Source organism: Carcharhinus amblyrhynchos, chromosome 3 (assembly GCF_965287045.1).
Source record: "Carcharhinus amblyrhynchos chromosome 3, sCarAmb.v2.hapA, whole genome shotgun sequence".
In the NCBI taxonomy this organism is placed as follows: domain Eukaryota; kingdom Metazoa; phylum Chordata; class Chondrichthyes; order Carcharhiniformes; family Carcharhinidae; genus Carcharhinus; species Carcharhinus amblyrhynchos.
In genome coordinates, this window is record NC_137326.1 from 117,716,754 (window position 1) to 117,730,769 (window position 14,016).

Sequence of the window (14,016 nt, forward strand, 5' to 3'; positions counted from 1 at the left end):
CTATGACCAAGCCAGTTCTGTATCCACCCTGCTGGCTCACCTCTGATCCTGTACAAATTCACCTTCTGCACCTGTTTGCCATGAGAGACCTTGTCAGAGACCTTACTGAAGTCTATGTAGACAACATCCACTGCCCTACCCTCATCAATGACCTTTGTCACTTCCTCAAAAAACTCGACCAAGTTAGTAAGACATGACCTCCTCTTCACAAAATCATGTTGCCTCTCGCTAATACATCCAGTTATTTCCAAATGGGAGTAAATCATATCTCGAAGAATCCTTTCTAATAATGTTCTTACCACTAACGTAAGGCTCACCAGCCTGTAATTACCTGGATTATTTTTGCTACCCTTCTTAAACAAAGGAACAACACTGGCTATTCTCCAATCCTGTGGGATCTCCCTTATAGCCATCGAGGATACAAAGATTTCTTTCAAGGTGCAAAATTTAATTTCTTGGTGCAAAATTAAAAATTTTGACAATATTTTCCCAAGTCACTGGAAAATAAAACAGGCTGATGATTTGCTGGGATGGAAGAATTTCACTCCCAAAATGTTTTATGATAAACCATAAAATGAAAAATAACCCATCAAGCCTGTGTCTTCCATGGACTGTGAATAACCTATTGTATTGTGGATCCAAGTGGTCAATATGGTTTGTCATATATTGTACTCATTAAACTAAAACTCATCAACTTCCCAACAAATTGCAGAAAGGCTTCACCAAGCCTGCATGTTCTTTATTCAGACCTAGCCAATTGTACAGAGGAACTATAATCTTTCAGGTAATATTTGATCCTCTTGGTGCAACACCACATGAAGGAGCAGTGTTAATGTATTGTCCAGGTTCTCATGTCAGGAGACTCAACTAGATCAGTTTATTTGTTTCAATTCAAAATTCTACCTAAGGATTTGGCATGAACATTATTGTGCTTAAGACAACCTTTCTTTTAACCTGACCTAGCTGGTAATGCAAGCAGTAGCTGGGAATTAAATGCAGTGATCTCGTACCTCTTTGCCAGGTGGTTTAGAACATTCTGTACACAAACAAGTGTAACTCAGTCTTTTGATTCGATTGCATTCTCTTCCTTTCTTAATTCTCCGCTATTTAACATTCCTTACAGATCCCACACCACCAGGTACACCAAGAAATCTGTGGAGAGGCAACTTCACTGCAAGCCACAATGGTGCTTTCAGTCTTCTCATTCACTGGGATCCACCCCCCGAGGAAGACCTCTTCATTCACCATTACAGAATTTACTGGAGTCAGTGGCTTTCCAGGAAGACTGTTTTTCTCACAAAGAAAGAAAATTGGAAGATAATTGAAGGAGTAAGTTTAAAATAGCTGTGACTTCCTGTATTTCAATGCCTTTCGGAAAGTTCTTTCCAGGAAACTATTATTATTTTTGTATCCCTAAGCCAGTTTTCCCTTGCAGACTTTGGAACCTTGCTGAATTAGTTGAGTGAGGGAGCAAAACCCCATATTGTGTCGGACGCAGTCACGCAGCTGTGATTTTTCCCAATTTTGCCAAATAATGGTCAGAGGACGGGATTAGTATCCAGTAAAGGGCAGTGGATGGGCTTTTTCTGCTGGAGGGGCAGAAGGTGTCCTTCTAGAAGGAGGCTGCCTCTTCAAGGATATAAAGTGCTCCAAGATGGAGATACCACTCCAACCTTTTTGACTTTCAGTTCACAAATGGCTTTAGCAACCGGGCAAGGAGAGAGAAGGCCTCAAAATCAGCCAGAAGCCCTGCCCACCATCAACCTCCACTGCATGCCACCTGCCCCATCCCAACCCTTACCCCATCAGATCTGCCATTGGGAAGGCAACTCCAGATAGTTACATTGTTTCCTGGAATTTCCAGGGAGCAGCATGCTGCCTGATGGCTTCAAATCATAGACTTTTAACATGGTCAGTTGGTTACTCACTGCCTTCTCGGGTGGGATGGAGTAGGGAAGCTGGCTAACAGCTTGAATTAATGCATCTTTGTCTCCCATCAGTGCCAAGAGTTAGAGTAAGAATTCTCACAACACCAGGTTAAAGTCCAACAGGTTTATTTGGTAGCACAAGTTTTCAGAACGCTGGTCCTTCATCAGGTGAGTGGAGAGTTGGGTTCACCAACAGGGCATATATAGACACTAATTCAATTTACAAAATAATGGTTGGAATGCAAGTCTTTACAGGTAATCAAGTCTTAAAAGTACAGACAGTGTGAGTGGGGAGAGGCTTAAGCACAGGTTAAAGAGGTGTGTATTGTCTCCAGACAGGACAGTTAGTGAGATTTTGAAGCCCAGGCAAGTCATGGGGGTTACAGATAGTGTGACATGAACCCAAGATCCCAGTTGAGGCCATCCTCATGTGTGCGGAACTTGACTATCAGTTTCTGCTCAGTGAATCTGTGTTGTGTGTCATAAAGGCCGCCTTGGAGAATGCTTACCCGAAGATCAGAGGCTGAATGCCAGTGACTGCTGAAGTGTTCCGCGACAGGAAGAGAACACTTCTGCCTGGTGATTGTTGAGCGGTGTTCATTCATCTGTCGTAGTGTCTGCATGGTCCCCCCAGTGTACCATGCCTCGGGACATCATTTCCTGCTGCATATCGGGTGGACAACATTGACGGAGTTGCAAGAGTATGTACCGTGTACCTGGTGGATGGTGCTCTCACGTGAAATGACGGCATCCATGCCGATGATCCAGCATGTCTCGCAGAGGTTGCTATGGCAAGGTTATGTGGTGTTGTGGTCACTGTTCTCCTGAAGACTGGGTAGTTTGCTGTGGACAGTTGTCTGTTTGAGGTTGTGCGATTGTTTGAAGACAAGAAGTGGTAGTGTGGGGATGGTCTTGGCAAGTTGTTTGTCTTCTTCGATGACATATTGAAGGCCCCAGAGAAGATGTCATTGCTGCAACATCCCAGTCCAATGCTGGCATCTCCACATCATGGCTAAAAATTAGAAGCACAGAAACCCTACAGTGCAGAAAGAGGCCATTCAGCCCACCCAGTCTGCATTGACTTCCCGAAAGAATGCCTTACACAGGCCCTCCCCTCCACCCTATCCCTATAGCCCCATGCGTTTACCTTGGCCAAGGCACCTAACCTGCACATCTTTGGACTATGGGTGGAAACCAGAGCACCCAAAGGAAACCCATGCAGACACGAGGAGGACGTGTTAACTCCACCCAGCGAGTCACCCGAGGCCAGGATCAAACCCAGGTCCCTGGTACTGTGAGGCAGCAGTGCTAATCACTGTGTCACTGGGCCACACTTATGTTTTCATTATTCAGTCTTCTGTGTGTGTCCAGGGAATACTAAGTGCTGCACTAGGCATTTTCTTGGTCACTGCTAATAAAGTGTGGACAAGGTTGCAGAAAGTATATTGCAATATTCCTTGATCTGCTTTTCCCCTTCCATCATTTGTCTTCAGAGATAGAATACTGCCCTGTTAAGACTCAACCTGAGTCATTGGCTGGCTTCATTAAACAAGCTGAACAAAAGACTGGATATTTTGGCATGAGATGATGCCTCAGAACCATTGATTCGCAACTGTAAAGATCTAGGCTGCAATTCTCCCAGCAATGGGAACGTGATGGTCTAGTGGTATTATCACTAACTATTAATCCAGAAACTCAGCTAACGTTCTGGGGACTCGGGTTCGAATTCTGCCATAGCAGATGGGGGAATTTGAATTCAGTAAAAAATTTCTGGAATTAAGAATCTACTGATGACCATGGAACCATTGTCGATTGTTGGAAAACCCATCTGGTTCACTAATGTCCTTTAAGGAAGGAAATCTGCCACCCTAACCTGGTCTGGTCTACATGTGACTTCAGAACTGCAGCAATGTGGTTGATTCTCAACTCCCCTCAAACAACTAGGGATGGGCAATAAATGCTATCCAGTCAACGACACCCTTGTCCCACGAATTAATTTTTTAAAATGATCTTTCTTAATAGGATAACAAACCTCTTTTGTATACTCGATAAATTCCAGTTGTTGTGGCAGGTTTGAGGCTTGCTTGATTCAGTTGTGTCACAAATTGGACAAAGGAACTCAGTGGTTAATATTGCGTCCGGGAAAGGACAGTTAAGGAAACTCAGAATTGAATTTAAGTGGTAGCCAAGATACTCACACGCTTTTCGACAGTGGGGGCTGGAATTAACTGACAGATGCTTGTTTCAAATTGTCAACTTGGAAAGCTCAATTTTAATGGAATGTTTGTAATGACAGGGGCCAGGCGGCTCTGAAAAAAAAGAACAAGATGACTAGGTGGTGAAAACATGTTAGGGAAGTGGCTAAGAAAATCTAAAACAGACGTACAATTATTCTTGATGATGAGGTTAGCCAGTGAATTTGATTAAAGAGAAATTCAGAAACAAAGAGTAAAAATGCAAGGGAAGGAGAACTGAGGGTAGAACCAAATTTACTGGGAGCTCAAAGGAAGTACAACCCATATGGAATGGCAAAGTTGTAAAAGGACATTCTGACCATTCAAACTGGAGCATAGTACAGACGTCCTTCTGACTCATCCAGATGCTGAAATGTGCTTTTCAATGCCCTGATAGTCCTCTGAATCACCAGCTGTTATTTAGGGCACTTTGAGGTCATTAGGCATGAGAGCAAGGGTTATACATTGTCCCATAGAAGGCAGCTGCGAATATGATTCTTTTCTCTCACGAGGTCAGGGAAGATTGAGTGACAAAAGCTGAAGAAATCATTGAAGCTTCCTGCATATTGCACATTGGCATAATTGACACTTTAATTCTTGTCACACACTATCTGGGCATAGAGGGAGTGGGACACATTCCTGAGTGGGTGTTCAATGGGCACTCTCAATGGCGTACAGCCCCTTGATTACTAATACCAGCTGAATATATGCAACAAATTTACACAGTAATGCGTGATCAGTCTATTCTTCTATCTTTGCTTGAATTACGGTACATACTCAACATTGAACAGACTGTAACAACTGACATTGAGAATGGCTCTGTAAACCATTTTTAAATTAAAACTATAAAGAGATACTGGGTTGCACATATCATCAAACAAAAAGTGCCTTTTTTTTCAGACACAACTAATAGAAAACTTCAACAAAAATGAAGTACACATATAACTTTAATTACTGGTTCTCAAATTAGGGGTCACTGGCTCCTTGAGGTCCACTCTCTGTGGGTCCACAAGTGAGCAAATGAGTGGGAATTTGATGGCCTAATGGGATTATCGCTAGACTATTAATCCAGAATCTCAGCTAATGTTCTGGAGACATGGATTCGAATCCCGCCACGGCAACTGGTGGAATTTGAATTCAATAAAAAATATCTGGAATTAAGAATCTACTGATGACCGTGAAACTATTGTTGATTGTTGTAAAACGTCATCTGGTTCACTAATGAAGGAAATCTGCCATCCTTACCTGGTATGGCCTACGTGTGTCTCCAGGCCCACAGCAATGTGGTTGACTCTTAGCTGATCTCTGAAGTGGCCTAGCAAGGCACTCAGTTCAAGGGCAATAAGGGATGGGCAAAAATGCTGGCCAGCCAGCGACACCCATGTCCCCTGACTGAAAAAAATGAGCAGCAGCTTGGTGCAAGTCAGGAGGTGGTTTGGAGTGTGGTTGCATGTGCAGTGGGCTGACTGTCTCCTCTAGGGAAGCACACATGGAGGAGCACTGAGAGCACAAAGAGGATCACCCCCAGGCAGAGCTGCAGTTTAAGGCTGGCAGTGGGCACCAGGTTCTTATTCTGTCACAGGTGGCAAGTGTCACTGGCAAGACCAATATTTGTTACCCAACACTCATTGGCCTTGAGAAGGTGGCACACTGGCTTCATGAACCGCTGCAGTCCATGATAAACAGGTACACATGTAGTATGGTTAGGTAGGGATTTTAATTACAGGATGAAGAAGTGGTGATATATTTCCAAATTAGATAGTAGAGGGGAGCTTGCAGTTGCTGGTGTTGCCCTGTGCCTTCTGCTTTTGTTCTTGTACTCAGTATATGTTGCAGGTTACAAAGGTGCTGCTAAAGTAAGATATCAGCCTTATTCAAAAGAAGGAAATTTTAAATGTTTAAGTCGGCCCACCCATCTCACTAATACCTGCAAATAAATATATGTTTTCTTAAAAGTATTATGAAAACAGTTTACATGAAGCTCTTTTACATTCTATCATGAGGTGGGGATGGGTGAGGTTTCCGTGAATACTAATCCATTTGAAAAGGAGTTCTCCAACCAAAGAGGTTGAAAACCATTGAACTAAATTATATTATTCACCATCTCTAACATGCCCTCCAGAGCCTGCAGCACCCAACATCAACAGTTACGGAAGGCTTTGGGCATACCAGCGAACACTGCATGCACCTTCTGAAGGGCTACCCAGGTACAGAAACAACCATAGAAGAGAAGCAGACAGCCAGACCAAGGCCACATCAACATGTCCAAACAAGAGCTGCGGATGATTATAGCTCTTGGGGCTAAAGGGATCAAGGGATATGGGAGGGAAGGCAGGATCAGGATATTGAATTCGATGATCAGCCGTGGTCAAAATGAATGGTGGAGCAGGCTCAAAGGGCAGAATGGCCTGTTCCTGCTTCTATTTTCTATGTTTCTGTGACCACCTTGGTCAGGCCCAGGAACAGACCCATGGAGAGATCCCACACCCCCACTCCACGCGAGGTGGCCAAACATCAAGAATGTGGAGTGGCTGTGTGGGCAACGATGGACCCGGTTCTAGAAAGTTTAAGCACAAGCGTATTTTTATGCAACCATAGAAACTGATAATATGCTTTTTGATATTTCAAAGGCCTTTAAAATAAATATTCTGAAAATATTCCTCCTGCACCATCAAAAAGCTTTAGAGAGCCTCAGCTGCACATCTGTTTAAGAGATAAACATATGAGAATAATTTGTAGGCTCACATAGCTATCAGTTACTGCAGTGTTGTTTTCACGCTTGTTGTGTTGCTGCTTGACCTGTGTCAGCTGGGGAAGAGTTGAAATGTTACGGTCAAGTCCGATATTTGGTGCAAGGAGTCTGTTAAATCAAGGGGGAGTTCAAACAGCACTAAAATCAGAGATAATTTTCAGAGTACCCAGTGAAGAAAAGCCTCATTGTTTCAAGCAAATGAAACACAGTGTTGAAAAGAAAACCTAATCAATGTGATAGTTGCTAGTAGTCTGAGAGCAGAAAGGCAGAGTGGTGAATGCAGGGGCTTTACACTTGTGCTTTTCCACACACTGACTTAACTGTCTCTGCCAGGGCACTAAGAGGAGGAGTGATTCAGAGAATCAGCCTTATTTTTTGATGCATCTCCTAGAAAGAGTTCAGTCCTGTTAGAGCTGATAAGTGATACCAAAAAAATCACACTAAATCTCCTCCTGCCACAACAACAACAACAACAAAAGCGAAAAAAAGACGGCTTTCTGCGTATAATTATGATCAAAAATTGGAGGATTCTGGATTCTAGTTTTCACAACCAGGGTATTACTGTAAGTCACAGCCAATAATCTACTGTCTGAGGTGGGGAGATGGTGGCTGAGTGATAATGTCACTGGACTAAGCGACACGGTTGTTAGAACTGCTGCCTCACAGCACCTGGGACCTGGGTTCAATTCCAGCCTCGGGTCACTGTCTTTGTGGAGTTTGCACGTCCCCCCCGTGTCTGTGTGGGTTTCCTCCGGGTGCTCCGGTTTCCTCCCACACTCCAAAGATGGATTCGCCATGCTAAATTGCCCGTCTGTGTCCCAAGATGTGTCGGTTAGGAGGATTAGCAGGATAATTTTGTAGGGTTACGGCTGTAGGGGACAGGCATTGGTCTGGGTGAGATATTCTGAAGGAAATTCGGTCTGAGCTTGATGGGTCGAATGGCCTCCTTCTGTACAGTAGGGATTCTATGATTAGCAATCCAGAATTTTCTGGGAACTTGGGTTCAAATCCCACCAGTGCAGCTACTGGAATTTGAAGTGATAAATAAATGTGGAATTGAAAAGTCTGATTACAATTTTCTCGTTTTTAGGCAGAATGATGCAGTAGAGGGCATGGGGGATGGGCGGGGTGGTGGCGAAGGGAGACGAAAATGGCATATGAACTGTCGGCCATAAGGGTAGCTTCCTCTGCTGGATTTTTAGGGTCATAGATAAAATAAGACTAAGGGCAGGGACCCATGAAGTCACACTGGTGGGACAGGCTCAATTAGTCTGTAAAAGAGGGGCACCCCAATTGAAAAGAGATAGGAATATGAAATCCTTTTCCCCACGACTCAGGTAATCTCCCCCCGCCCTTCCCCCCCCCCCCCCCCCCACCCCCCCACCCCCACACCGCCACAGAGCTCTTCCTCCCTCATGGAACGTTCCCTGGCATGGCTCCCTGGTACTGCCCCAGATAGACTGTCTCCCCTCTGGAGGATGTACTCACCTGTGTACCTCCAGCAGCTCCTTCTCACCAGGTCCGTGTCATAGGGGACCTGTCATGATTCATGGCACACTGACTGTCCAGCAGGGAGGACTGTCAGGTATAAAGGCCTTATGTAATATAGTCCAAAGATTTGCGGGTTAGGTTGAGTGGCCATGCTAAATTGCCTTTTAGTATCAGGGGGACTCGCAGTGTAAATATATGGTGTTACAGGGATAGAGCCTGGGTGGAACTGTGGACAGTGCGGACTCAATGGGCCGAATGACCACTTTCTGTACCGTAGGATTCTATGTTCGACATAACTGCATTCAAGTGGGGAACCAGATGTTGAACATTAGGATTTCTGATACATCATTGGTGGGGAGTGGAGACAAACAGAAAGGGAAATCCCACTGGCACAGAGCGCATTTTGGGATTATTGTGGGATTTTCCATTCTTGCTGTTGATCCCACCCCGCCCAAAAGCAGGAATATTCCCTTCCCCACTCTCCAAGTCTCAGTAATGGTGGCCATAAAACCATCATTGATTGTTGTAAAAACCCTTCAAGTTCACTAATCTCCTTTTAGGAAGGAAATCTGCCATCCTTACCTGTGATTCCAGACCACAGCAATGCAGCTGACTCTTAAGTGCCCTCTGAAATGGCCTAACAAGCCATTCCATGGCAATTCAAAAAGGGCAACAAATGTCAGCCTTGCTAGTAATGCCCACATCCCATGAAAGAATAAAGAAAGATTGTCCCCATATAATTAAACTTTTCCTCAAGATCCTTGATGACTACTTCAGATCAGTTTTCTGGAAGCTTGTTGCTTCATATCATCTTTCAGAGCATGGTTAAAATTTTCTTATTTTGACTAACACGTAATTGAGAGATCAGTTATAACTGATTTAGTTATTTTTATTAACTGGCATGACACAGATCAGTTTTGTTTTGGCTACTTTACTCTTCATATTTTGAACAGATGTTAACATTAGTTTCTTGAAACAAAAGAGTCATTCTTGGGTGTTAACTAGCTAACTAGCATAAAACAAAACCACTTCCTTTTTATGGTTTGTTTTATTTGGACAGTTTTCAACTTCATCCTATTTCTTGTGTAGCCTTAGGAGGTTATGGATGACTCAGCTAGCCTTAAATTTCATGTTTAATTTTGCACTCGATGATATGTATGTTGACATAGCATAGACAATCAATACTTGTATTAGATAATGGAGTGGCATTGTTCTCAGTCCGATTACTGACAGACTGATTATTAGTTTATTAAATCCATGCTGCTTTGTAGAATAAAGATAGCAAAGAGACCATCTTAAAGTAATTTTCTCTCAAGAATAATACACTAAACAATTTGAGGAAATTCCTCATAATAGTCCATGAATGAAAACCATAGCAAAATTTGCCCCATCTCTAACAAAGTACATATGTGATAAATTGCAGAATATTCCATACTAATTTGGTCAACAACATTCAGGCTGGTGGTTCAGCAAAACTCAAGTCAATTAAATTAACTCCTTGGCTAGTTTTAGTAAGAAACCAGCTAACTAGCTTTGTCCAGGATTTACAAATTTTGTAAAGTCTATTTTTGTTAAGATTTTTCTTAGATTAACTCACTGAATTAATAATTCTAAGAGATTATGGATCATTGATTTGCAAACTGCAATGTGCTATTTATGTACCCATTCAGCAAACCTGTTTATGTCTTCCTATGTACTTTTATTAATTATCAACTATCTGCCCCAATTTGGTATAATCTGCAATTTTTGACATCGTACCTCTAATATATTTTTTCCCTCTCGTTGTTTGCACCAGTGTCAATTAGCACATGGTTCAGATAATAATCTGGAGGTTACCACCTTTGACAACCTGCTTTCTAATTTATCCCCTAGTTGCCAATGCTCCTTCAGAAGGACATTCTCCTTATTCTTTTCCATGCTAAAGTAGATCACAGCAAATATTTCCACCCTTCCTTTTCCAGGTTCTTTTCAAGCCACCTCAAAATATCCCTTATCCTGGCATCAGACAGCTAAAGTGAACTAGGAAACTAAGTTAAAATGTAAGCATGCAGTGGCAAATTTTTAAAGAGCTATTTAGTGACTCTCAGCAAAGATTTTTCCCAGTGAAACAGAAAAACTCCGTAAGAAGGATCCATCATCTACAGCTAAGTAAGTTAAGGATAGTATCAAATCGAAAGAAACACTGCAATTCTATGAAGATTAGTGGTTTGTGCAAAGATTTTAAGAACCAGCAAGGAATATCTGAAAAAAAAGAAGGGAATTAGAAATGAAAGAAGGCTAGCTAAAAATATTTAAAAGACAGGGAGTAAGTGTTTCTACAAGCATTTAATTGAAAAAGAGTAACTGAAGCAAGTGTTGATGCTCAAGAGATTAAGTTTGGGAAATTAATAATGGAAAACAGAAATGGTAGAAGCATTGGAGGGATATTTTATGTTTGTCTTACATCCCTAAGACACTTGAAAGTGAAATGGAGGGAGGAATTTAAAACAATCACCATTAGCAGGGAAAAGGTCCTGGGAAAATTATTAGACCTAATGGTGGAGAGGTCCCCAGGAGCTGATGGCGTGTATTGTGGGACCTTAAAAGAAGCGGCTGCATAAATAGTAGGGGCAATGGTTATAATCTGCCAAAATTCCTTAGGGTCTCAGCAGATTGGAAAATAACAAATTTAAGAAGAGAAGGAAACAAAAAGTGGGAAACTAAAGACAGGTTAGTCTAACATCTGTCATCAGGAAATTGCTAGAACCTATTGTTAAGGAGGTTGTGGCAAGATAGTTAGAAAATCGTAATGCAATCAATTGGTTTTGTGCGACAGAAATGATGTTTAGCTAATTTAAAATTCATTGAAGAAGCAACAAGCCAACTGGATGAAGGAGAACTTGTAAATGTGTGGGGAGAATTATCTGTCCCCATTTTCAGCAGGTGGGAATGGCAGAGGGGGCAGAGAATTGACAGGAGTCTGAAAAGAGCATTTATGCCAGTGGGATTTCCTCACTCGATTGCCCCGCCCCCCACTAGTGATGTAACGGGATTCCTGCCATGTGATTTAAATACAATTGGCAGGGTTCCCCATGGGAAAATCCACCCTCATCCCCCCCAGACAGCATGACATCACACTGCTGGGGTTCCCAACAAGTCTTTACAAACAGGGAACGAGTGAACAGAACCCGCTGGGGCATGCACAGGTAAGAACAGCTCCCAAAGGGGAGAGGGTCTTGCCTGACATTGTGCCTTGGGCAGTGCCAGGGCACAATGCTGGGAACTGTACCAGAGACAGTGCCAAGCAGCAGTCTTGGGTTGCTTTTGTTGGGGAGGTTTGGGGTGGGGTTACCAGGGAGTTGTGTGTCCATTGGCAAAGTTCCTATTTTTATTTTTTAGATCAAGGCTCCTCTTAGCATGGTGCTGGCAGACCTGCCCCCAAAGTATGTTTTCAGAGTGTTTAAAAATTCAACGTGTAAAGTTGGCAGCACAGCTGGTGGGTTATACACTCCTTTTCCCACCCAGCTTAACACTGGAAAAAGAAGGGAAAATTCCATCCACGGTGTGGCTGAATTTCCAGAAGTCATTTGATAAGCCGTGGGTTTGGTGGCGGGTGGGGACAGAAATTCCAACAGGAACCAAATAGTTGGAAAACTACTGGTGTAAAGTCATGTAGTAATTCTCCCACTGGAGGGTTAATAGTGAGTCAGTCTTCCCTCTGGCTGGTGGCATTTGTATTTATTTGCATCTCATGAATGCTCAATAAAACTGCTGCCCACCAGTATCCCATCAGGCCATTCAATCTTGTGTCACACCAGGATGAAATAATGTTGGTCTGAAATCCGAATGCCACTGAATGGCATGTCCCCAGTTTGCAAGAGACTTCAGGGCGAGTGCAACAATGCCTTCCTGCCATAGTGCAGCATTGCTCCTGATGCGCTGTAAACCACTCTACCAGGACAGACCAGTTCTTGCCTCCATCTCAGATCTTCATGGATAGACCAGGCTGAAATCCCTCGCTTGGAACATCATTATTTATGCTCAGGTGCGTTCTCTTCTGAGTCACCTGGCAGACCAACAGCTGATTTGTCCGCCCACATCAGTTGGATGGTTCAAAGATCCTGCTGCCATACTTAAACAGCAAGTTCATATCACTGTCTCCAGCCCAGCTGTCTTCACCAGACCATGCAGGGTTTCAGCAACCCAGAGAACAAAGGCTGACAACCACAAGAAGAAGTCTGTTCCTTGATTCAGCCATCCTCTTCCCCGAGCCCATCACCTGCAATTTGCACATGTTGCTACCTTGCAGAATTGAATTTTCTGAGTGGAGGAATGGTATGGAGAGGATAGATAGTAGGTTATATTTGATGGAAAGGGATCTACTTTTCATACTTAGCCCTCATGTACCTCCTTGTGAATCAACCTCTGGGCTAACTGAAGACTGTCTTTGCAGAATTTTGCTGTTTGAGTTATCCCACCCTCCCAATCTGTTGAGAATGGGGTTCAGTAGAAATACTGATCCACGCACAGTTACAATATAGAAACATGCCAGCATTCAGGAATATTCTTTGCATTAATAGAAGATTCCGGCCAGTTTATAATCTTGCATTTATTTATACATTTCTTTTATAGGGAAAGGATGAAGTTGAGATTAAAGGCCTGCAGCCAAACACGGAGTATCTGGTACAAGTACAGGCAGTAGCCAACTGGGGGCAAAAACGCATAAAGAGCAGCAAAGCTTTGTTGTTTTTTAATACTCCTTCCACAGGTAAGAGCAATGAAACAATTCCTACTATTCACACCACCCATGACTTAGAACAATTAAGCACAGGAAGAAGTCTCACAACACCAGGTTAAAGTCCAACAGGTTAATTTGGTAGTACAAGCCACAAGCTTTCAGAGCACTGCCCCTTCATCAGGTGAGTGCAAGTTGTGTTCACAAACAGGGCATATATAGACACAAACTCAATTTACAAAATAGTGGTTGAAATGTGAGTCTTTACAGGTAATCAAGTTTTAAAGATACAGACAATGTGAGTGTAGAGAGGGTTAAGCACAGGTTAAAGAGATAAATGTAAGTAAGTTGAATATGCCCTGTTTGTGAACACAACTCCTGCTCACCTGATGAAGGGGCAGTGCTCTGAAAGCTTGTGGCTTGTACTACCATATAAACCTGTTGGACTTTAACCTAGTATTGTAGACTTCTTACTGTGCTTAGCCCAGTCCAATGTCGGCATCTCCACATCATTAGAACAATTAAACGATACCTGCTATTGCTAATAATTGTACATTAGAACAATGAAATAATTTTTGTTATTGTTATTGGTTACACTGAGAGAACTGAAAGCCTTTCTTTTTTTTCTAATGCTTCTAATACAGTTAGAGTAGATGTTAAAAGTGGGCTTCACAGAACACTGGGTCCTTTTCCAATCCAGGGGAAATACACCTTTATTCAATCCACGCCTAATCTTATTCGTGGATAGAGTGGCTGAGAACAGAAACTCATAATTCTTACGGTGCAGAGGGAGGCCATTCTCCCCATTGAGTCTGCACCAACCACTATCCCAGCCAGGCCCTATCCCCTTAACCTACTTATTTATCCTACTAACCCCCTGACATTAAAGGGCAATTT

At 42.8% G+C, this 14,016-nt stretch overlaps 1 protein-coding gene across 1 annotated transcript in view; it reads left to right on the forward strand.

Moving 5' to 3' along the window:
* Positions 1 to 14,016, forward strand: part of anos1b (anosmin 1b) — a 126,613-nt gene that overhangs the window by 88,566 nt on the left and 24,031 nt on the right. The window contains exons 7-8 of the mRNA XM_080186482.1: positions 1,124 to 1,329; positions 13,017 to 13,152. Coding sequence (XP_080042608.1) covers positions 1,124 to 1,329; positions 13,017 to 13,152 — 342 coding nt within the window. The remainder of the gene's footprint in view (positions 1 to 1,123; positions 1,330 to 13,016; positions 13,153 to 14,016) is intronic.